Raw genomic sequence first — 26033 nt, forward strand, 5'->3', positions numbered from 1 at the left:
GAGTCGGGGGTCACTTCATAACGGTTGAGGATGGCTGCCTTCAGGAGCTGGTAGTTCACCCTCTCCTCCTTGGGCAGGGCCTTCAGCGCAGCCTGGGCTTCCCCAGTCAGGTAAGGCCCTAGGATGAAGGCCCACTGGCCCTGAGGCCACCAGGCAGCCTCCGCCGTCCGCTCGAAGGTCTCGGGGTAGGCATCTATCTCGTGGCTCTCCCACAGTTTCGTCAGCTGGTAGAGGGCCCCTCGGAGGGAGCTGGGGTTGGGCCCTGCCGGGCCACCCCCCAAGACCTGGGCCAACCCCCAGAGAAGCATTGTCTGTGTCTCTTGCTGCTGTGCCATCAGCTCCTGGAGGAGGTGCACCTGCTGCTCGATCATCCATTGGCCCAGCTGGCTCAGATCCACTGGGGGTGTGGAGGGGGCCTGGGCGGCAGCCCTGGCCACCACAGCAGCAACCTGGTCCATCGGATCGGGGTGCAGGGTCTGGAGAGCTGGACCTGGGGAGTTGGGTCTGAAGGTGGCCGGACGCAGGTAGGCGCAGGTCCTGGTCCAGCCAGGCAGTGTCGGCAGACGAGACAGGGGCCATCTCACAGCGGGTTCACTGCCCGCATTCTCCACCACTTTGTCATGCTCACGGGCACCCCCTAGCAGCAAGGGTGGAGATGGGTCTGAAGGCAGCATCCACAGGGGGTCCATCCTGGGTAGGCCGCCAGGTCGGCCTGGGCTGGGCAGTGGTCCTGGGCCGGTGAGGGCTCCTCCTTTTAGTACTCAGAATGGGTGGGCCCGTGGCTGAGTTGTTTTGGCTCCTCTGCACTGGGCTCCTCCTGGCCAGCTGCACCTTCAAGCTCAGGGGCAGGCCAACCATTCTCCTCCCTGGCCTGGGTTTGGAGCCCTCCTTAAGTACTCCCTCCCCTTAGGGCCAGCTCCACCCCATCTCCCACATCCCCACCCCCAAAGCTACTCCCACCACCTGGGCCAAGCGTGGCCACACCTGTTGGCTCCATTTGCCCCCACGCGGTTGGCTACTCCACCTGGGTTCCCTCCCTTTCCTCTCACTGCCACCCTCCCCCCGCCTGACAGCCAGGGGAGCCTGCCTCTCCCCAGTGAGGCTGGGCGGGGTGGCTGCTGGCCGAGGGGAGGGCCGGGCTGCCCCACCCCTGCCTCCCCAGCAGGCCCTCTGGTGGGCGCCGCCCCTCCTGCATTGGGCTGCCTGCACCAGCATCCCGTCATGGCCGAGCATTCCTGGTGGCTCCTTCTGGGCCCTCCCATGGCTCTTGTCCTCCGCTGTGGTGCAGCCCCACCACCAGAGTCGAGACCCGGGCCGCTGGTGCGGCCACCACTCCACCACACTGCCACTAGTGGTAACCTCCTGCCACCTTGGCAAGCCCACAACCAGGCTGTGGGGCATGGAGGCGGTGTCCCCACTCCCTCTGCCAGCCCGCCGCTGGGTAGGGTAAGTGGCAGCGGGCTGGGGTTCTGGGCTGGGGGGGGCCTGGCCAGTCCAAGGGCCACGGAGGCGGCCCCTCAGACACTACTGTTCTTCCCCATTATACAAGCAGTTCACCTCTGGCTTGGGTCCCTCACCAACTTTTCAGTGCACATTTGTTGTGACAACAGAGCTGCTGTCCATGTCATTAACACTCTTATAAATCTGTGATGGTCATGGCTCCTGTTATGACCTTCCTGACACAATTATTCAGGTTTAACATCCTCTTCACAGCATTGCATTTTATTGGGTATTGCTGATGCAGCGTCCCATTCACTGATGGACCACTTCCGGCTTATAGCCCCTCTGGTGCAGGAATCACAGTACAAGATGTCTGTGGTTCTCTGGAGCCTTTTAGGCTTGGTGAGCCATTGAAAACCCCTTGGCTTTTACAACCAGGCATAGCTACACTGATGCCTATAGGGTCTTCAAGGAATTTACGGCTAAAAAGCAGTGGTGGCAGTTTCATACAACACTGCATCCAGCTGCATGCATTGGGATGTTCAGTCATCAATATAGCCAGCTGCCTACAGCCAGAGAGGGAGGATGTGGTAGCCTGTAAGCTAACCAGGAGAAACAGTCTCTCAAAGAAGATCTGTTCATGGTCTTGGCATTGGCAATAATACTTCCAGGGATAAAAGAATTGGTCATGAAACAGTATGTGCATTTGATGACATTTTATTGATGCATAAGCTTAACAAGACTTTCTTCCCATCAGTCACATTGAAAAGCTTCCTCCAGTTTCCCCATCCCCAAAAGAAATTTCAAGAATACATTTTAACTTGTCCTAGTCCTATGCAATACATGTAGCTATAATCCTATGCACTACACAATTATAATGTTTCATCTGAACTAGCACTCTTTCCCCAAGAAGGGCCCAGCATGGCAGTTTTTGTTCAAATACATGACTGACCGTCACTTGGACACTGGGGTACACTGCATGTCTTTCTCTGTGTATGTTATGTTCCTGATCAGAAAAATATCTCTCTTTACCTAAGGTGGGAATGCCTCCTGATTCTTCCATATTTCCTGTCTCCACTGAGAAAGATTCTCCCTCTTGCTTTGTGGTCTCTGAAGGGAAAGGTTGCATTGGCATCTCTCTCCCTTCCAATGGGGAATTTCCTTCTTACACCCAAGTAGTCAAAATGCTGAACTAGTCAGCCACAGTACAGGAAAAGTAGTGCTTTAGACAATGATTCTTTCTTTCTTCTGCAAGAAAATGCTGTGAATGAAATCTACCACAAGAAACTGTAAGGTCTATCTTTTCTACAGTTCAATTGCCTGAAGATTAATAACTGCATATTAGAACCAGAGGAGTTAGCCATGTTAGTCTGTAGTAGCAAAATCAAAAAGAGTCCAGTAGCACCTTTAAGACTAACCAATTTTATTGTAGCATAAGCTTTCAAGAATCAAGTTCTCTTCATCAGATGCCTGATCAAAACTGGTCTTGTTTTGATCAGGCATCTGATGAAGAGAACTTGATTCTCGAAAGCTTATGCTACAATAAAATTGGTTAGTCTTAAAGGTGCTACTGGACTCTTTTTGATTTTGCATATTAGAAGAAACTCTTCTGACTGGGTGACTCCGATAGCAAATATAAATAACTATTTCTAATAGTTTTCTTCTCTCCCTGTACTAACTCAGTGCCAAGCTACAAGTGATAAATGACACAGGTCGGACACTTGTCAGCTTCCCTCCAATTTTGATGGGAAATGTAGGCATCCTGGTCTTGCAGCTTGGCTCTTGACTGCTGTCCAATGGGCTTTTCAACTGTCACTTGTCCAACATTCCACCCAATTGTCTACATTTCCTACCAAAACTTGAGGGAAGCTGACAGGTGTTCAACTAGTGTCAGGCATCATTTGCAGTTTGGCCCTCAGAGTACTAGTCCAATTAGAGTCAAACTAGACAGTCTTTTTATGTGATAGGTGATGTGGAGAACTAATTGCCCACTGTGGTTCCACTCCTCTGATTTGGAGAGGAGCCACAGGGCAGGAGCAAGAGGAGAGGATTCAGCCTTTCCTGTGTAGTGTTTATCCAATCCCCAAAGGCCCCAGGGCCATAGTTTGCCTCATTGGAAGGCTTTACATGCACAATTCAGTACTTGCTTCCTTCTGTTCTGTCTCTTCTTCATCACTGTTATTGTCTTCTGAGTCACTCCTTATGTCTTTTTTCATCTGCAAGAGAATCAGATAACTCAGCATCAACCTTGATGGTCCTTCCTTCTCTTTTGTCCAGATAGATGTCCCCATGAAATTTTATTGTCTTCTACTCTTTATTCATCACCACGTACAGACAGAATCTCAGTCAATTGTGCCATGACTACTGTTTAGACTTTGAAATATGGAAAGAATTACACAAACCACTCTGCACAAGTCAGCGGTCCTGTTAAGCTTCTCTTCTCATGCTCAGAGGCTTCTGTCATGTGAAAGGGGAATCAGTCAACAACTCACCACATATCAGGCTTCTGGGAATGCAAGCGGGAGCCAAGACCAGGCTCAAGCACCAGATTTTATCTTACATGTAAAAAAGGCTTGCACGTATGAGGGAGGACCATAGTGGCTTAGGCTCTATTAAGAAGTGGCCTCAAATCTTACTGTTTAGGACCCAGTCTCTAGAAAGATTTGATGATGTTATTCTTGGCCCCAATGCTAGAGACATCTAGGCAAAGAGGGAGATCAGCTCATTTAGGGGTTAGAATACAGGGCTGCAGTGACCTGAGTTCAAATCCCCACCCTGCCAGGGAGCATGTGGTTGAACCTGCTTAACACTTTCTTTCAGCCTATGCTTCATCTCAAGGTTGCTGCGAGGATAAAATTCAGAAAACCAAGTATGCTGTTTTAGATCTCTGATAGACACATGAGTTTTGATGAGAAATGAATGTGAGAAATTACTGCAATTTCTACTCAGCTGTACCAGTTTAACTTCGACACTAGTCAGGACTGTAAGGAAAAATTAGAAAGAATTCTTTGAGTTTAGTGTAAATAAGGATCTTGATATGAGAAAGGTTTGGGATGCAAGTAAAGCCTTCATGAGCAGCTATTTAATGCAACACAATATTAAGGTGAAGAAGAAGAGACAAGAGAAAGCAGAGAAGATTATGAAGGAGATTAAAAGGAAAGAGGAAGAATTAAAAATCACTCCTAGTAATAATAAAATTACTCATAAAATAAGAATTTTACGATGGCAATTATCTATGTTACCAATAAGAGAAATGGAAATGAAATTGACATATATTAAACAGAGAAATTTTAAACTGGCAAATAAATATGGCAGATGTTTGGCCTATGAGTTAAGAAAAGAGAGAGAAAAGAAAATGCTATGGAAGATACAAGAAGTGGATAACTTATTATTGGACATTGAGGACATTCAAAAAGCTTTTTATAAATATTATTCAAATTTAGCCTATTCCATCAGTTAAAATAGAAGACTATCTAAAAAACAAAATTTACCTGTGATTTTTGAAGAACAAAGGCAATTTATGAATGGACCTATAACAATTAGGGAAGTATCTGAAGCTCTAAAAAAATTAAATTTGGCAAAATAAAAGACCACGAATCAAGCTGAAAGCATTACAAGATACAAAGGAAAAAGCAGGTTGTTCCTTACTGGATTGGTTGTTATACTATAAGGCCTGTGTGTTGACCTAGTTGAGAGAATGGATTACCTTGGAAAATGAAAGACTTTTAAACCTGGAAGGACATGATTTACTGATGGGCTGGCATGCATTTCTCTGGTATAAAAAATGGGAATACCATAAACACTTAAAAACCCTTGGATAAGGAAGGCATTAGTGACGGTCTGGGAAAGAATAAGATCCGCCTTCTACAAGAAAATCCCTTTGTGAGTCTCCCCAATTGAAGCATTTACACAACCTAACTTGAAAAAAGAGGGGAAAGCCCCTACTTACAAGGTACTGTTGAAACCAGGTGGTTTATTAAAAAAACTCAAAAGAAATGACAGATTCAGACATTGAGTTCGGATGGTGGGGCCAGGCACAACTAGAATCTAGATATAAAAAAGATAAGATAATGGGATTCTATGAAAAGGATGAGAATATTGATATGATAATGCGTGGTTCCAACATTAAAATTATAAAGAAAATATACAGTATGCTCCTAAATGTAAAACTACAGGGGGAAGAAGTTAAAGATACTATGATAAAATGGGCAGAGAATGTGGGACACACAATTGATCTAGAGCAATAGTCACAAATGTGGAAGGGCAATTTAAGGATGACAAAATCAGCTTCTTTGAAAGAAAATATTTACAAAATGTTTTATAGGTGACATTAAATTCCTATTAGGATAGCTAAAATGTCCTTAAATATGTCAAATAAATGTTGGAAATGTGAGAGTGCCCCCCGGTTTATATTACCATATGTGGTGGACATGTAAAAAAGCAGTAGAGTTCTAGAAGATGGTTCATAAAATGACTCAACAGATACTTAAGATTTCACTCCCTCTGAAACCAGAACTCTTTTTATTAAACCACATATTGGTTCCAGTTAATAAAAACAAAAACATCTTATGTTGAATATAATCACAACAGCCAGGATACTATACGTGAAACTTTGGAAAATGACAGCTATCCCAACGCAAGAAAACCTGGTCGAAAGAACCTGGTCGAAAGAACTCTCGAGACAGCTGAAAGGGATAAATTGTCGAGTTTATTGAAAGATGTGGACAATACAATACATAATGACATTTGGGACCCATTTTACAGCTGGATACAAAAGATGACTGAAGAAACCTAGCTATTAGTTAAGATGAAGACTTTTATGGATGTTATCTAAACTGAATGGAAAAATTTGTAAACAAATAGCTGATCTGCAGAACATATTGAGGTGACAAGAAATATATTCAATTGAAAGGTGCAATGTATTAGAGTGATATAATATGAACTTGTTTTCCCCACCCCTCTTTGTTCTGTATTCCTCTTTTCTTAGTAAAAAATTAAAAACTTATCATAAAAAAATTAAATTGGGTTATCGGGTCTGTATTATAAGTGTTTTGAAGATGAAATAATAATACATCTAAAAATACAATGAATTCTATTTTATAGGGGGTAAGATGCCTGAATCTTAGAAAGAGGCTTTTATAACTAATACAGAAAGATGGACAAGATTTGACTTCTATAAAAATTATAGGCCAATTTCACTTTTGTATAATAATAATAAGATTTTTACCACAATTTTAGCAGAAAGACTTAAAACGTGGGGCTTTTTTTTACCAAAGAGGCAGTTGAAAGACAAAGTTAGAATTATACTTAATATTTTGGAATATTTTGAAAAATATAATGAAAAACAATTTGAACTGGGCCTTTATGCTAAAAGTGTTAGAGAATATGAATTTCAGAGAGAATTTTATAAATTGCATAAAATTGATTTATACCTTGCAATCAGCAAAAATAATTGTAAATGATGATTCAACAAAACTATGTAAAAATCAAAAAGAAACAAAACAGGCATGCACTTTGTCTCCCCTTCTATTTATGTTGGTTCTTGAAGTTTTGAATAGAGATATAAGACAAGAAGAAACAAATTGGGGAGTAAGCTTTAAGAATAAAAATTATAAATTGAGAGCATTTATTGAAAATTTAATTTTAATTTTAGAAGACTCAGCAAAAAGAGTTGATATTCTGATGCATAAATTAAGAGGATTTGGGATTTTAGCAGGTTTGAAAATTAAACAGAAAACAAGATTTTAACAAATATATGACATTACAAAAACAAGTTTTCTTGATGGAAAAAACAGGCTTAAAGATAGAAAAGAAAGTAAAATATTTGAGTATTACATTGTCAAGTATGAACTGTGTGTTGTTTCATAATAATTATGATATGGAAAGAAATCAAAATTATCTGTCATGTCTGCATACCATTCATCCATGCCATTCATGTATTCTCTCTGATCACTGTATTGATATCCTGTATACCTGTGTGTTTTCATATAGTGTAACCATTATAATCATGCCAGCCTTGGGCTGCCTAAAAACGAAAGTATTAAGGCCGAGAGAAGTTAGTTCATTATCTCTAAAAGTATGCTTGACCTTGCAACTGTACTGTAACTTTTCACAGGAGACAGAGGGAATTTGGTTCCTTGTAATCTTCTGCCTTTCTTTTTCCAGACAAACCTATTGTGTTCTCATGAGACTTTGGGATTTTTGCACCTAGTTCCTAACTTCTCAAGGGGAGGGGGGAATCATGCTCCATATATCAAAGTGTCTATGCTTTTATCCTCATTCCTGCCAACTTACCCGTCTATGGATGTACTCATGAACTTACTGGATCTCTAAAATAAAACCTTTTCATCCAATGCAATGGAGTGCTTGCTGTAAGAGGTTTGGGGGATCTATCTGCCATGGACTGCCATCCCTAGAACTGACATCGTTGTTGGGAAGAATATTGGTAATTAAGATGAATGTCCTACCTAGAATGTTGTTTTTGTTCCAGACAATACCAATATTGACATTTGATACACCATTTAAACAATGGCATATTTCCAAATTTGTGAGGCAAGGGAAGAAAATATGTTAAATATAAAATATTGCAAGATGCAAAAGAAAGATGAGGTTTAGGTTTACCCAGTTTAAATATTTGATTTGGTGCTTTCTGTTTGGATTGGTTGAAAGAATGGTTAATGCTGAGAAATAAAAGGTTATTGGAATTGGAGGGCCATGACCTAAGTTTCAGATGGCATGCATATTTGTGGTATGATAAAGTTACCACTTAGGCGTCAAGTGAGTTTTCCTGTCATAGAAATGGGAGTCTCTATGCTATACTAGGATTAGGATTCTCTATTGGGCAACCAGTTCATGGGGGGTGGGGGAATTAACTAGTTCAGAAGCTAGCCAAGAAGTAGCCAGTTAGGCACTTATTATTTTATTATAAATGTAACCTTTTTATCCTTTATGTAATAAAGTATTTTTATAGAGGTAAACTCTGTGTGTGTTCTCATTATGTGCAATGCACAACTCTACCACTCTGCAACAAATTGACAATATCTCCACAAAGGTTATGGGCCCAGTAGTAAATTAATGACCACAACTCTTACGTTTTAGCTAAGAGAATAATCCAAACCCTTCCTTTTTTGGGCTAGTGAGCTCAGACGAATCTCCTCTCATTTTTTTTCATGCCAAGCTTATTATTGTGAAGTTGAGACAACATAAAGGCATTAACCTGTTTGCTCCAGCTAAAGAGAAGAGCTGCATTGGAATAGGCTCTTAAGCTGGCCATATCAAAGGAAAGATGAATGCCTATGATGCTGCTGCCGGAGCTCTGGATTTGTCCACAAGAACTTTGAGGTTAAAGCTATGTAGAGTGGATTACAGTAGTCTAGTCTCCATGGTCTAGTCTCATGGCATGATTCCATGTAGCCAGATCTATCTAGGCTCAATTGAATTGGGAGAAGGCCTTTTTTGCAGCTGCATTAAGAGGACAAACTTATTAAACTTAGAAAGATTTATTTTTGTTTTGTGAACTTGTCTATAAAGGTGTTGTGTGAGGGTCTAATCAGGCTTCCTGCTGTCCAGCAAAGTCCTTATATTGGGTGAGCATATCATGTGTCCTGGGGTTACTATTTTTTTATAACGTTCTGCCTATCATCTTAAAAACCAATTGCCTTAATCTTAGAGAACTGTTATGATGATGCATTTAGATGAGCTTGAGAAATAGTAGGAAATGTGATTTTTATTGCATACATTTTATCTGGTAGTTGTAGGATTGTTTTGTATATTTATCAGGTTCTTGTATATTAAATAATATTATGCTTTATTTCAGATGTTCTGTTTCTTCTGCTGGCAAAAGATCTGACATCTGACCAATAATATTTCCTTGTGCTACAAGAGAGAAATCTGTATTAAACAGCCACAGAGAAGATTTCCAGAGCTTTCTAGAAGGCTAGGAGCACCTCTCCCCGCTTTGCTGCTTTTCTGACAAAAACATCACATGACCAGGAGGTGGGGCATTATTTCCTCAGTTCTTTCCATGCCACCCCCAGAGACTCCCTCAGAAACAAAGCTTCCAGAGAATTCACAGTAGTGCAGGAGGGAGGAAAGTCTGCCTGCACAAAATAATAAAAACAACAGTCGATTTACATACTGACCTTCAGGACAATATAATGACCTCTCAGAGCAGTTTACAAAGTATGTTATTATTATCCCCACAATGATCACCCTGGGAAGTGGGTGGGGATGAGAGAGCTCTGGAAGAGCTGTGACTGACCCAAGGTCACCCAGCTGGCTTCAAGTGGAGGAGTGGAGAATCAAACGCAGTTCTCCAGATAACAGTCCTGCCGCTCTTAACCACTACAACAAACTGGCATAGAAGCCTAGAAGACTATACAATAAACAACAGTTACAGGTAATTGCAGCACTTTTCTTGTCTTCATGGCTGCTGCTGTCAGTAGAGGCCTTGACAGCAGCCAATTTAATGAAAGTTTGTGTGTCAAAGAATTCTTGCCCTGGGACACTCTTTCTGAGTAGAAATACAGGAATGATTCCTGAGACAGGATGAACACAATTGAAATAACAATTATCTCCCAGTAGTATCAGTTATATTAGTGTAGAGTCTGCTTCATATTTTAAGTTAGTCTCAGGATAGGTGTTGTCAGCACTCACCATTGCTGCCACTGGGCAGGGCATCAGCCGGGCCTGCCCTGATGTCAGAGGGGTTCCAGGGATGCCGCAGGACCCTGCTCTGTTGAAGGAGAGGCGGTATACCTCACCCAGACTCTCTCTCAATCCACTCACTGGCCTGCTCAACCTGGGCTGATCACCCTCTACAATCTCCACCATCCCTTCCTCCAAGAACTCTCCTCTATGCCTCTGCTCTCACACTGCTCTACTCCAACTCCCCACCATCGCTCCTCCTCAAACCCACAACCCCAGAGCTCTTCCCAGCCAACCTTTATAGGGCTTCCTTTCTCCACCCCGCCCTCCTTCCAGCCTGGTCCTGGGCTGCCCCAAGTAGTTGCAGCTAGGGTAGCTGATCTATCTCCATTGACCAGCACCAGCTGTGTCTTGTTGCCTGGCTGTCAAGCTTCCCTGACTCTGCTGATTGCCGAAGGCAGGCCCAGCTGTGGCCCCTTGGCTGGCTGCCCAGCTCCTCCCTCAGAATGCCTGTGGCAGCTCCACCTGGAGTTACTTGGCTCCTGGCACTCCCTGTGCCTGGCTATTGCCTTCTAGCTGCTGTATAGGCTGGGGCGTGGCTCTGAGCTGTTGGGGCTGCTTCTCTTCATCAGGTAAGGGCTCTGCTTGGGCAGCTGCTGGGTCCCTATTTCTCCTGCCCTTGCCCTCTCCCTTCGTGTTTTTTGGCCCCCACCCTCCCCTTGGAGGGTAGTACTGGTTGGTCCCTCCCTGCCCCTTCTAGCCCTCTGAGGCTTTGGACTTTTGTCCCTTTCTCCTGGCGTGGGCAGGTTCTGGCCCTGTCTGCCGACTGGTATGGCAGGGCAGCCACCTCCCGGCTGCCTCCCATTGCTTCCTCCTGGCAAGGCCGGGGGCTGTGTCTCAGACCCCGGACAGGTATATCTGGAGCAATTCTGGGCTTGGTTTTACTCAAATCTTTGTAAACTGGCTGAAGGGAAGGCCTGTGCTAGGACATGTTCTTTCCTTGGTTTCTGCTGAATAAAGGTACTCTGTGTTGACATGCCTAAATGAATGAGGGTTACACTTATCTGTAACTGTTGTTCATCAAGTGTTCGTCTGTGCAGGAACATGGGAACTGTGCATGCGCAGGCAAGCCATGGACATTCTAAAGTTCACTCACCCAGCCTTATTGTACGTTTTTCTCCCGGTGTGGCTATAAAAAGTGGGGTGATTGGGTCCCTCCTTCAGTAAGCTGCCAGTGCAGAAGGAAAAATAGCAACAACAACAATAATAAAGAGCAAACAGAGAAGGAGGGAGGAATGTGTGCCTGCACAGAATAACACTCAAAGAACAACAGTTACAGGTAAGGGCAATCTTGTTTTCATCGTTTTGTCTTCTCAGCAATCCCACATGGGAGATTAGCAAGCTAACTTAACTAAGAGGTGGGAGTAAAGCTCCCCTCTTAAGAGTGAGGGACTCTAATCTGGAGAACCGAGCTCGATTCCCCACACCTCCATTTGAAGCCAGCTGGGTGACCTTTCGCTAGTCACAGCTCTCTGGAGCTCTCTTAGGCAAACCCACCTCACAGGGTGTTTTGTTGTGAGGATAATAATAACATATTTTGTAAACTGCTCTGAGTGGGCATTAGGTTGTCCTGAAGGAAGCTATATAAATTGAATGTTGTTGTTGTTATTAATGGAAAAGACTCATTAGGACTGCTTTGCCAACAGCTGTGTCCCTTCTGGAGTCTGTCAATTGTATAATGTTTGATGAACATGGATGGTGTAGACCAGGTAGCCACCTTACACAGTTCCACTAAAGGGATGCCCGAGTTGAAGGCTGATGACATGGATTGTGCTCTTTATAGTACACTCTTACAAGCAGTGGACAACATAGTTTAGATTGTGTATAACAGTCTTTAATGAGCCAAACTATCAATTTGAAATGGTCTGTGCAGTGACCTTCAGACCTTTTCTGGGACCTTTAAAAAAAACAAAGCTATTAGGGTCCTTTCAGAAAGGAGCTGTCCTATCCAAGTAAAAGCCCAAAGCACGCTTAACATCGAGGGTGTGCAAAAACCTCTCTGTGTTAGTTGTAGGAGAAGGGAAAAATAAGACCGTTTCCTGGTTTAAATGAAAAGCAGAGACGACCTTCGGCAAAAAGAGAAGGCTTAGATGGATGATTTATCTGTGATGATTTTAATGAAAGGAGGGTCATGCCTCTGAGTTTTTGTTTATTCTGAGGTTGTGCCTGTTATGAAATAAAAAAAGGCTTTCACCAATCACTTTTTTCAGGTTCCTGGGTTAAAACTGCTACAACATAAGAAATTATGAATTTCCATACTGAGAGCCACAAACAATTCTTGTTTGGGCATTCAAGATCCCATAGGGTCTGATGGTCCCTTTACCCTCCCAGTGCACCCAGTAGGCATTTTCTCCTGTCTTTCCCTCCCATTGGACAGGGGGGCTGAGGGTGAGAACAGGGGATCAATCACCCCCACCGGGGGACCTGACAGCACTAAGGTCCCATGATCTCTTTTGCTGGATTTAAATAGATATCCCCTCCTCTGACTGTGCTCTGCCCCTACCGTGCCAAATTGAAGGAACTTGTACATCATCTTGAAGATGAGAAAGGCCCAGAAGATGCTGAGCAGTTGTAGGACCATCAGGTTGGCATTCATGAAGTAGTAGCCAAAGAAGGGTTTGATGAGCTCCGTGGTGTAATAATATGTGTTGTAGAGCACTCTGTGAGGGAAAGAAGGGAGAAAGCAGGAGAAGATGAAGTTCCTAACATCATAACTTTAGATCATTAGTAATTTGGGGGAAGGGATCTGCTAGTTTATGCTTTCTAACCTACTAGCATGACAAAGATGGTGGTGCACAATGTGGGAGAGATCCCTTTGAGGTCTTTCCCAGCCTTGTTCTCCTCACTTGAAATTCTCCCCCCTCCCCAGTTTTGGCTCTTCACATTATCTATTTTTGTTCCTGAAATGGAACCAATGCATTATGAACTTCTGTACTTCCATTTTTAAATTATGTATGTACAACTAAACAGGTGGGGTCAACACCATCACTAGACATGGACACGAGTGGGGGAAAAAACCTGAACAAGCTGTTCATTGTTCATTGCCATCCATGAACACCAAACAATGAACAGTAACAAACATGACCCTGTTCACAAACATGTTTGTTGTTTGTTGTTCATGGCCCTTTAAAGATCCCTTTAAACTATCAGCTGCCAGCTGATAGTTTAAAGGGCCCTTTCCTGCCATGTGTAAGGGGCAGGGCCCTTTAAACACACCACAAACTGACCTTCTCAATGTCCAATACCCACCAAATTTGCCGGGGACATAGTCCTCACTGTCCTCCAAAGAACCCCCAATTTTCAGAGAGATTGCACCCCGGGAAAGGCATGATCCATGCGTCCCCCCTCTTTGCTGTCATTTTCTTTTCACAGTGGCAAATATAGGACTGCCTGTTGGAAGGCAGCTGCTTTGAGGGGTTACAAACTGACCTTCCCAATGTCCAATACCCACTAAATTTTCAGGAGACATAGTCCTCACTGTCCTCCAAAGATGTCCCAAGTTTCAGAGAGATTGCACCCCAGGAAAGGCATGATGCATGGGTCTCCCCCTTTGTTGTCATTTTCTCTTCACAGCGGCCATTTCCACACATGTTGAATAATGCACTTTCAATGCACTTTAGCAATCCCTTGGAAGTGGATTTTTTGTTCCACACATGGAAAATCAGTTTCAAATGTTCACTAAAGAGTAGTGAAAGTGGATTCTCCAACGTATGTGAAAGCAGCCAGTGGCAAAAACGGGACTCTCTGCTGGAAGTACATTGAAGGGTTAAAGCCAGAAGGAAAGCCAGAAGGAGTTCAGACAGAGTTCAGTCCCTGCCGTTGCCAGGGGAATTGATTGAAAGGCCCTAGACTGACGAGGCTTGCAATGACCAATTGTTCGTTTAGAATGGAGCCTCATGGGCTTGTCCGCGAACAAATGAACGGGCTGTTCGTGGTTTTTTTTCCGTTCGGAATGCTGTTTGTGCCCTGTCTAGTCACCACTAAGTTCTGAAATGCTCCCTGTTTAGCAGATATGATGAGACAGACTGTAAAACTGTAGAGAGGCTCAAACATGTACCAGTACCAGAAGCCAAACTTACTTGTAGGGGAAAATTACAATGCGAACAGACAAGTACATGATGGCAAATAAGATAAAGGAAATTTCACTAGTCCGTTGCCATTTTACGTAGACGAAGACCTTCGTGAGCTGGAGAGGGAACACAAAAAGCACACAGATCAAAAGGACCCTAGCATGCAGTCATACAGGACACATCTAAACTGAAAACTATGGCCAGTTTTAAATTGCTGTCATCGCCCCCAACCAAAAGATGCTGGGAAGTGTAATTCTGGAGAATATATGTCATTGAAAAAAATGACTGTTATGGTGTCTGTCACTCAGTATTCTCTCTGTTGATCATCTTTTACTCTACTTTCGGTGCCATTCAAAAAAAATTTAATTAATTTAATTTAATTTAATTTATTATATTTATATTCCGCCCTCCCTGCTTTCGCAGGCTCAGGGCGGATAACAAATACAAACATGTTTAAAAACATTTAAAAACATTAAATAATACATTTAAAAAAATTTAAAAACATTAAATATAACAATTCATGCTGCCCAGTGGTTCATACATGCCTCTGTGTTTGCATAGGGGTGATGGTTTAACCCCCCCTTCATGGGGGGGGGGGCGGGCACTGCCCGGCGTTAGCCATATGCCTGGCGGAATAGCTCTGTCTTACAGGCCCGGCGAAATGCAAGCAAATCTTGCCGGGCCCTTGTCTCGCAAGACAGAGCACTCCACCAGGTCGGGGCCAGGACTGAAAAGGCCCTGGCCCTGGTCGACGCCAGGCGGGCCTCCCTAGGGCCAGGGACACTTAAAAGATGTTTTCCGCCAGAGCAGAGAGTCCTCCGGGGCTCATATGGTGAGAGACGGTCCCTCAGATACGTCGGTCCCAGTTTGTGGTGCTCTAGCCCCTGAGGTCTTACCCCCCCCATCATGTGTATACCACTGCCTAGAGGGCCCAGGTGGGCCTTCTAGTTGCCTCTGGGCCTTCTTTACATCATCCATAGGAAGTGTCCATCCATGGTCTGTTTCCACTCCATCATGAGGCCCCAGAGCCATGCAAGAGGGTAAGATAGGCCTCAGTTCCTCTTCTGTGATTTCCCTATCCCTTCTCAATTTCTTGATTGCTGCCTCAGTGGCACCCTCAGTCTCCTGATCTGAGCCCAAAGACAAAGAAGTGATGGGTCCAGCTCCTGCAACCCAACCTCAACTCCTTTGAGCATGTTCCCAGAACACTCTTAAGTGGTCCGGTCGTATCTGACCGCATCAAGTGAGACATATGGTCTCCTGGCTTCTAACTGAGAATACAATGCTGTTTCTGTGTCCTCTTAGTGGATGAGGGCAGCCTTCCACTTCCAGACAGGGTCATCTTTTAATAATACCAACTTTTTTGCCTGATAACATTTCTGAGACTCATTTTAAGTTGATCAGTGTTTTACAGTCTTGCCAGGTTTTTAATGGTAGGATTTTAATGGATAACTTTTACAGCGTTTTAAGTTTTTATTGTTTTATTTTGTAAGCTTCCTTGGTTATATTTAAATATTACCTTTCCTCTGAGGTTAGGGGATCATAATAGGCCTCCATTTTTTCTTCTTGTAACCATCCTGTGAGGTAGATTAAGCCAAGGGAGATTGGCCTAAGAGCTCCAGAAAAGCTTCATGGCAACGTAGGAGATTTGACCACTGGTGTGATTCCAACCCTCTAGCTTCCCTTCTAACAGTGGGTGGCAATCAGAGGCCTCTGGGAGTTTTACAGGCAAGGCACGATGGATGTAGCCTCCAACAGAAATCCTTAACCACCAGCATCCGGTACAGATAATTGATTTAAGTGATCCATGACTGGAATTTCTAAGATGCAATTAAGCCTTAAAACAGCTGTGAGGTTGGGGTGGGGGGAGATGACATGGATCTGCAACACTGAGAATTGGGGGGGGGGGTGAAGCTTTAGATAAGCAGACAGACAAGAACATCAGAAGTATCTTCCTCAACACAAAGATACAAAGGGAAAACTCCCAGGAACCCCTCAACTGTATACTATATATATCAAAATTTAATTACACTATCATGATCCAAATGCAAAGATATACACAATTTCATACAGTGTTACAATATTACAATAACTCATTCCATAAATACAGTCATATGTTATACATTTCCAAGGTGCTGTAATAAACAGGAGCCAATTCTGTTGCACAGTTAATTCCTTTCCTATGCCAATGGCTAGAAAGGAAACAAATCACTACTTGAGTCCAAAGAGGTATAAATTCCAGATAGCTGCAAATTTCATAGTAGAAAATCTAGATGGCAAATTCCAGAGTACACCATCCGGGTCCCTCCCCGGTTCTCCTGGTTGTTGGCAACGAGCCTGCCAGCTAAAACTGCTCGTTTCGGATTCCCTTCTTCTCAGCCTCCTTTATATACATAACATCCGAAGTCACACAGCAGGACCTGCTGTGTATTATCACTGATTGGAAGGAGAAAGCCTTGCTGTGAGCACATTAAGTTGGAGATTGTGACTTCGGATGTTATGTATATAAAGGAGGCTGAGAAGAAGGGAATCCGAAACGAGCAGTTTTAGCTGGCAGGCTCGTTGCCAACAACCAGGAGAACCGGGGAGGGACCCGGATGGTGTACTCTGGAATTTGCCATCTAGATTTTCTACTATGAAATTTGCAGCTATCTGGAATTTATACCTCTTTGGACTCAAGTAGTGATTTGTTTCCTTTCTAGCCATTGGCATAGGAAAGGAATTAACTGTGCAACAGAATTGGCTCCTGTTTATTACAGCACCTTGGAAATGTATAACATATGACTGTATTTATGGAATGAGTTATTGTAATATTGTAACACTGTATGAAATTGTGTATATCTTTGCATTTGGATCATGATAGTGTAATTAAATTTTGATATATATAGTATACAGTTGAGAGGTTCCTGGGAGTTTTCCCTTTGTATCTTGGTGTTTTGGAATCCATCCCATTTAGTATTGTAGTTCTTCCTCAACACAGACATGAACATCAGTGCTGTAGATTGGGGGGAGACAGGAACAAAGGGCTGTACATAGACTGTGCATGGATTTTGCATGCTCTGTGCAGTTTTGGGTACATAAACAAATGAAACAATGGGGCATTTCTATTTGCAAAAGGAAATATTCAATATATTCAATTCCCTCTTGGGAGAGAGGGACCCTGACTTCCATCAGTGTCTTTTCTTCTGCTCAGAGCTTTCAATGCCAGAAAGCCAGCCCAAAGCAGATTGCATCTGAAAAAAGCAGGAAGAGCCTTCCAACTTGTCTGGCTTGTTCTTGAAGACATTTCTAGTTAATCTAAATATCCAACAATTTCAGTTTCCACCTCTTTGGAAGGGTGTGTGTGTTTGTTATGTGCCATCAAGTCACCTCCGACCTGTGGTGACCCTATGAAAGAAAGATCTCCAAAACATCTTATCAATAATAGACTTGCTCAGATCTTGCAACCTGGAGGACGTGGCTTCTTTGATTGAGTCAAGCCATCTTGTTTGGGGTCTTCCTCTTTTCCTGCTGCCTTCCACTTTTGCTAGCATTATTGACTTTTCCAGAGACTCTTGTCTTGATGTGACCAAACAATAGCCTCAGTTTTGTCATTTTAGCTTCTAGGGAGAATTCAGGCTTGATTTGATCTAGTATCCACTTGTTTGTCTTTTCGGCCATCCATGATATCCACAAAACTCTCATTCAAAATATTTCAAATGAATCAATTTTCTTCCTGTCAGCTTTCTTCATTGTCCAACTTTCACATCCATACATAGTAACAGGGCCGGATCGAGGGGGGAAGGGCGGGAAGTCTGCCTCTGGCACTGTCAAAAAGGGGGCACCGGGTGCAGCTGCCAGCCGCCAGGAGCACACCGGCGGCAGCATGGATAGCTGAGCAGCCGCCCGCACCATTCACCTGCCCAGCAGGACAGTGAGTGTGTGGCAAGCTGGCGGCCCCCTCAGCCAGGCAGGTGAATGGCACAGAGAGCTGGGAGGCTACCCACGCCACTTGCCAGCCCTGCTGAGGGGGAGACTGGCTTGCCACGTGCTCCCTGTCCTGCGGGGCAGGCAAATGGCACGGGCAGCCTCCCAACCCTCCATATCATTTGCCTGCCCAGCTGAGGGGGCTGCCAGTTTGCTGCGTGCTCCCTGTCCTGCTGGGTAATCGAGTGGCACAGAGGGCAGGGAGGCTGCCCACACCATTCACCTGCCCTTCAAGACAGGGAGTGCGGGGCAAACCAGCCGCCCCCTCAGCGGGGCAGGTGAGTGGCACGGGCGGGCTCCCAGCCACTGGCGTTGCCACCGCTCTGCTAGCGGCATGCCTGCACTTCATGACGTCATCACACAGTGCCGGGAGCATGCACACACTGCATGCACGTGTGAGAGCAACCAGACTTGGGTTGTCCCGGGCACCAGGAACCCAAGATCCAGCCCTGCAACAATTTGTCCATTTCAGCCGTCTCAAGTATTTTTTCGACCAGGTTTTCTTGTGTTGGTATAGTTGTCATTTTCCAAAGTCTTGCATATACAATCCTAGCTGTTGTAATTATATTCAACATCAAATGCTTTTGCTCTTTATTAACAGGGACCGATATGTGGTTTAATTTAAAAAGTTCTGGTTTCAAAGGTAGTGGAGTCATGAGTATCTGTTGTAACATTGTATGTACCATCTTCCAGAGCTCCACTGCTTTTTTGCATGTCCACCACATATGGTAATAAGATCCCGGTATCTTCTCACACTTCGAGCAATTATTTGACATATTTAAGCAAGATTTAGCTAACCTTATTGGGGTTAGGTGCCACCTATAAAATATTTTTGATACATTTTCCTTCAATGTGGCTGATTTTTTCATCTTTAAATTACTTTTCCACATTTGTGACCATTTCTCTAAATCTATTGTATGTCCCACATTCTCAGCCCATTTTATCATAGTATCTTTGACCTCCCCCCCCCCTGTAATTTTGCCTCTATAAGTATAGCATATATTTTCTTTATCATTTTAACATTCGTACCACATAGTATCACATCAATATTTTCATCCTTTTCATAAAAACCCACTGTTTTGTCTTTTTTATATCTAGATTCCAGTTGTGCTTGGCCCCACCATCCCAGCTCAATGTCTAACTCTGCCATTTCTTTTGGATTTTTTAATAGCCCAGCTGGTTTCACTAAGATCTTATAGGTAGGAGTTTTTCCCTCTTTTTACAATGAAGGATGTGTAAAAGCTTCAATTGGGGAAACCCACAAAGGAATTTTCTCATAAAAAGTAGATCTTATTCTTTCCCAGACCAGTACTAGTGCTTTCCTTATCCAGTGATTTTTAAAATATTTATGATTTTCCCATTTTTTATACCAGAGAAATGTGTGCCAGCCCATGAATAGGTCATGTCCTTCCAAGTTCAAAAGTCTTCCATTTTCCAAAGTAATCCACTCTCTCAGCCAGGTCAGCACACAAGCCTTATAATATAAGAGCCAATCTGGTAGGGCAAAGCCTGCCTTTTCCATACTATCTTGTAGGGCTTTCAGCTTAATTCATGTTTTTTTGTTCTGCCAGATAAAAGATTGTACAGCCTGGTTAAGGTCTATAAAGAATACTTGAGGTATTCCTAACTGAATATTTTGAAATAGAAATAGAATAAGGTCTACAGGAAACCAACTCACATAGATCAGTACTTACACAAAAACTCCAATCACCACCCTCGGCAGAAAAGAGGCATAATAAAAACATTAGTAGTCTTTGCAAGACGGATATGTGAACCGCACTTTCTCAACAAGGAAACTAATCATCTAAACCATGCACTTCAAGCAAATGGCTACTCCAGAAATGAAATCAGAAGCGCAATTAAACCAAGGATAAATCAAACAACCCAGGAAAAACAGCCTCCCACAGGAAAAGTGTTTTTGCCATCTATCAAAGGAATCACTGATTAGATGGGAAAGCTTATGCAAAAGCACAACCTTCAAGCAGTATTCAGACCCACCAGAAAAATACAACAGATGATACAATCAGCAAAAGATAGTAGAGACCCCCTCAGCTCTGCAGGAGTATACTGCATACCCTGCAGCTGTGGACAAGTTTACATCGGGACCACACAGCATAGCATCCAGACAAGAATAAAAGAACATGAAAGACACTGCCGACTAGGCCATCCAGAAAAATCAGCAGTCGCTGAACATAGCCTAACTCAAACAGATCACAGTACCCTAGTCCAGGACACCAAAATACTAGACAATACTTCCAACTACTTCGTCAGATTGCGCAGGGAAGCCATTGAAATTCACAAGCATAAGCAAAACTTCAACAGGAAATAAGAGACTTTAAGAATGAACAGAGCATGGTTTCCAGTCCTGAAAAACACCAGGCTAACAAAATACTCTATACCCTACAATAGCCCTGCAGAGAAGATCAGCATATCAAGGACCAATCCATATGCAAAAGAACCTCCTCAGAATACAGTGAAGCCTCCCTCCATTAGCATTCCACACCCTGGGAAACTTACAGGATGACTCAGCCCAACCCCACCTTCCTGAGTAGATATAAATTACCTGCCAACATCTTTTCCACACTGTGACACTGAGAGATCTCTGTCTTTTGGTGCTACACCTCTGAAGATGCCAGTCACAGCTGCTGGCGAAACATCAGGAACTACAATGCCAAGACCATGGCTATACAGCCCAGAAAATCCACAACCATCAGAAATAGAACTCTTGGAAGAACTTTCATTTTTATCGCTGGTCATTACTTACTACACTTGTGCTTTAGGAATCAAGTTAATGTTGAACCTTTGTCCGTTGATGTTGAAAATGAGTCCCTCTGGTATCAACCATCTATATTGTATTCCATTTGTGTGTAGTAAATCCGTCAGAAATCCATATTCCCGTCACTTCATTCGCACCTCCCATGGAATATTGCGTAGGACTATCACTTCTTCATCTTGGCACTTCAAGGTGGTCTCTCATGTTGCTTTAAGAATATCATCTCTGATTCTGCATCTGATAAATCTTACATGGATTTCCTGTGGTTTTTTGTTCTTTTTTGCATAGGATGAACTGATTCTATAGGCTGTGTCTATCTCTGTTTCCATTTCTTCTGGTTGAATATTTAGCACTGCTGCCAATAGCCCTGATGCCACCTTTAAGGTATTTTCTCCTTCTTCCTCCTTCACATTCTGCAAATGCAGCATCAATACTGCTTTCTCCATCTGTATGGTTATCAGTTTAGTTTCCATCATCAACTGGCTTTTGGATACCTTCTCAATTTTACGTTCATTCTGTTGAGTCTTCTCCATTTTTTGCACCTTAGATGTTAGTACAGCTGCATCCTTCTTGGTTTCTCTCATCTCATTCTGGAACTCTTCAAACCTATCATTTATAGTTTTCATTTGGGCAAGTAACTGGGCCATGCTAGCCTGTATTGTCTGAATTGATGCCTGTGTGGATATAGATGTCTGTGCCATAGCTGATATAGATTTGAGGCTTCCAGGGGATTATTTTGGGCCTTTTTCTTTTTTTTACCTGGCAACATCTTTAAACAAATATCTCCACTCTATTATTTTTACTATCTATCCTCAGCTCAGTAACTTAAAGTAGTCAGGTCCCATTTACCCCACTCCTCCTTCTAGCATCTTAAGATAGAAAAAATGTTTTGTTTCATAAACCACAATGTTCCCAAACAGTTCCTGTCCCAGCCTGACAATTTTTAAATATCTTTCTAGGAGAAAAAACACAACATTCTCTCTTGCTGAACCAATTTATGCCCTGGAACTTACAGTCTTGGGAGATCTTCTTCTTCTTGAAGCTACAAGAAATGGGAGAGGCACTACACAGATTCAATTACTTGGTACTCCATTTTGGGAAACCCCCCCCAAAAGAAACAAAAAATAAAAAATGAAGAATGAAGATCCAACCAAGTAGAGGTCTAGCCAAACTTCAGCAATAAAAAATAATCCACCATTAAGAAAAGGGAAGGATGAAAAGGAACAAAAAACACAAAAAGCGTATGTTTATATCCTGGAATGGGAGAAAGAAAAAATGCAGGGACCAAAATCACAGAAGGCAAAAGGGAAACAAACAAACAAACAAAAAACACGCAGGCAAAAATCACACTGTAATCCAGAGAGTCTTGATCAGTAACTCAGAGATCTTTCTCTTTTTCTGTCAATCCCAAAACTTTTCTGAAAATTGGCAACGTAGATCATATGTTGATATTACTAAATATTAATTGGTCGCCATATAGAAGTCTATTCAGCCTCTTCTTCTCTTATTTTAAGGGTAGTCTTAATTTGTCACTTAGTACAAAATAAAGCAAAAGTCTGTCCTTATGGTACCTTGGATCTCAAGCAATTAGTTTCTTCTCCTCCCCCCGCCCCCATGATTCAAACAAGGTAAAAAGAGAAGCACAAAAAGAGAAAGGGGAGGGATACTTGAAACTTCTCTAGCTTAGTAGCCGCTTCAGTTAGGTTGAAAAGAAAAAAAGATTAGATCTCACCCACACATTTGGAACGTATTAAAATGTTTGCTGTTGCTGATTCATGGTGCTTGTCATTTTCAATCGTGCTAAGTTATGCAGAGTTTGGGATTTCCAGCTCATGAGCCACAAGGCTTCCTCTTCACCCTCCACCAAATGAGCAGACTGGGGGTTGCAAGCCGAGCTGCCACTCCACCTGATGCCCGCTGCCATGCTCCAGCTTAGCCCCCCTCTCCGGGGGGGGGGGACTTTTGAAGCTCGAGAGCCGAGCCGCAAAGAGGATGCAAGGATCAGGTTTCTAAGCTGAAGCTCAGCAAGCCTGACAGCACTGTGCCATTTCCCGGAAGTCTTGTGTTGGCCATTTGGTTTAAAAGACTCCATAAGAGATTTGAGAAAATCTTGGAGGAGAAGCCCATCAATATTACCCATGTTGTCTAAATTGGAGGTATGCAGTCAGATTCACCTGAGCCAAAATTATATCCAAGTTAACTGTTTGTAGTCATTTTCTGGAATCATTAAAATAGCACCAAGTTCATCCAAACTGAGATGTAATGAATTTTTTTCCTCCCAGAATTTCAGGAGTGTTTCCAAGTGTCAGGGAGGTACAGAGGTGTGTATGGAAAGAGAGGAAGCCAGCCTAGGAAAATGTTGTCACTTGGCATCCTTGCCCCCCGGCCTCCTCCCATAGCCCTTTATATTTTAAAACGGAAACAGCTGAATTTGCCCTGGATTTACCATGCCAGTATTGTCCCTGCTGAAGGCTTCTCCCCATAGTAGATAACAGAGGCAGAGAACCCACCCCCTCAGTAGGAAACTGGTGGGTAGGCTGGCAGATTCCAGGACTCCTGGTATGCTTGGCAGTTGCAGTGGTCAATCCCCCTCCTCCACCACGTGATTTTTTTAAATTTGGAAATTGAATACCATTATATTGCTGTAGCACTACAGTAAAATGCATATTAATCAATCAGTGTTTAATATGGCCAAAGACCAGACAGGTAACAACATAAAATCTAATTAAAACATACAGTCAAGGTAAATCGTACTATTAAAAATCTATCCATCTAATAAACATGGAGTTCCCATGGAAATGCATACCAGGTTCTCTGAATTCCCACTTTCATTTTTTATTTTTATTTTTAAAGGAACTCTGTGTCCTTAAGTTGCAAAGATATGCCTTTTCCTTTATATCTCCACAACAGAAGGGGCTTGACACTTCTTTTTAAAAAAATGAAAACTGGCAGTTCAGATAACCAGATACATATGTTGCTATAATGTTATATTGCTATGATGATATCCAGTAGTTAATCTAAAAAAAAAAGAGCCCCCCCAATTTTGGGGAGGAGGGGGATGGACATTGTGGCAACCAAGACTTTTTAGTCCAGAAGCCCTCCCACAGTTCTCCAGCTGTACTGTGGGCTCTTATGCCTCTGCTACCAATGGCATAAGAAGCTTTTATATGGGACTAGCAACAAAGCCCATTGTGGGAAAAAACACAATGGGCTCTAGAAAGAGTGGAAGGTGGGCACTGCATCCTCCTCTGCACCTGATCCTGGCAGAGTGAAGACAGGGAGTTGGCATTGCCACCTGCTCCGCTTCTTATCCTGCTGGGTTAAGGTGGGGCGGGCATTGCCACTCGCTCTGCTGTTCCACTCCTGATCCCAGCTGTGTGAAGGATGGAGGTGGGCATTACCACCTGCTCTGTGCCTGATCCTGGCCAGGTGAAGGTGGGGGCTGGCAATGCAACCCTCTCCACTCCTGATATCAGCCAGGTGAAGGCAGGGGGTGGGCATTGCCTCCTGCTCCTCTCCTGATCCCAGCTGGGTGAATGCAGGAGTCATGCATTGCCACCTGTTCCATTCCTGATCTCAGCCAGGAGAAGGCAAGAGTGGGTATTGCCTCCTGCTCTGTGATTGATCCCAGCTGGATGAAGGCAAGGGGTCGGGCATTGCCACCTACTCCACTCTTGATCCCTGCCGGCTGAAGGTGGGGTGGGTGGGCATTGCCACCTGCTATACTCTTGATCCCTGCCTGAGTTTCCTACTGCAGCAGCGCCCTCTAAATGGGCACCAGGGTAGGAAATGAGTTGTCTTGAACAGGCTTACACTTTTATATAGTAGGATTATGGTGGCATGGTAAGTCCAAGGCTGGCTTTCTTTCTTTTCCTATCCCTGCACCCTGTCTCTTGTGGAGGGACTGACAAAAATAATCGTTCCAAATTTGGGGGCAGGGAATGTGTAAAAATTTCTAAATTAATAGCAAGACATATTTAAAAAACGAAAACAGAGCCAAACCTGAAATATGGATCTGAAATTATTCCACAACCTTTTGACAGGTGCAGCCCTAGTCTAAATGCAACTTCCCTATTTAGAAGTAATATATCTTTGAATGTTAGTTGTAATGACAGGGGGAGACTTTGATTTCCTTCCCCTGTTTGAGAATTCTCTGGAACATTTGGTTGTCAACCATGGGAAATACATGGCTGGACTACATGGACACTTGCTGTGACCCAGCAGGGTTCTCTCTATGTTCTCCTTGCATGTAACACTGACAGCTGCAGGTTTTCAAAACAGGTTCTAGTCCTGGTAGGATAACTGAAATGAGGCATCCATATGTGCACCTGCAAGACTCTTCTGCACTTAAAGGGCATGTACTACTTGTGAATGCTTTCGTTTTACAACTCCTGATGTAGTCAAACAGGTTTCCTCATTAGAACAGGAGAGCCTTTGACTTTCCCTGTTGCGAGGGGGTGAGACACACTCACATCCAAGAAACACGCGGAACTTTCAAGTATGAATATAACCAGGGTTCCAATACGGAGGTAGTTGGCACAATACGAGTAGCAGATGAGGAAGATGGTGGCAGCATGGTGGAGAAGTTGCTCGTCAAATTTCTGTAGTGGGAGGAGAGGAGACAGCTGATGGACCACCAGGAGGGAACACAAAGGTGACCCCACCCATTGCAGAATGATAACGAAACAGCATTTAGTATTTCTAACTTGCTTTACAAGAGTTCAAAAGGACAGGAGAGGTTGCCCTTAGGCAAGCCTTGGGAGAAAGCCAATAGCATGCCACAGGACACTTGAACTACAGCCCCACATGGCAGTAAGTGCTGTATATGATACAAAATACTGTGGTTTGAATACCTGATGGAAATGCAAAATTCTACCAATAGAACTGCTACGTCAAGAGAAGGTGTTTGGATTGCAGATGGATACATATGATTTTATGATAAGCCATTCTTTTCCTGTTTTAAGTCGTCAATAAATCCCAAGCAACATACCCAGTTAGAGATATGGCATTTCATACTGGCCAACAAGGGAGAAAGAGTAAAATTAATAATTAGATACCATCATGTCTTACCATTTTGA

At 43.4% G+C, this 26033-nt stretch overlaps 1 protein-coding gene across 2 annotated transcripts in view; it reads right to left on the reverse strand.

The window, feature by feature from the left end:
- Nucleotides 1-3016: 3016 nt before the first annotated feature.
- The window catches only part of LOC129330846 (ceramide synthase 4-like), an 82204-nt gene continuing 59187 nt past the window's right edge, over nt 3017-26033 (reverse strand). Inside the window, exons 7-10 of one of the 2 annotated variants that reach the window (XM_054981066.1) lie at nt 25428-25556; nt 14226-14332; nt 12650-12806; nt 3017-3656 (exon numbers count right to left, since the gene is read on the reverse strand). In XM_054981066.1, the coding sequence (XP_054837041.1) occupies nt 3564-3656; nt 12650-12806; nt 14226-14332; nt 25428-25556 (486 nt within the window). In that variant the 3' untranslated portion in view covers nt 3017-3563. The remainder of the gene's footprint in view (nt 3657-12649; nt 12807-14225; nt 14333-25427; nt 25557-26033) is intronic. The other variant, XM_054981067.1, reaches the window with a different exon arrangement.

This window comes from Eublepharis macularius, chromosome 5 (genome assembly GCF_028583425.1).
Source record: "Eublepharis macularius isolate TG4126 chromosome 5, MPM_Emac_v1.0, whole genome shotgun sequence".
NCBI classification, from domain to species: Eukaryota; Metazoa; Chordata; class Lepidosauria; order Squamata; family Eublepharidae; genus Eublepharis; species Eublepharis macularius.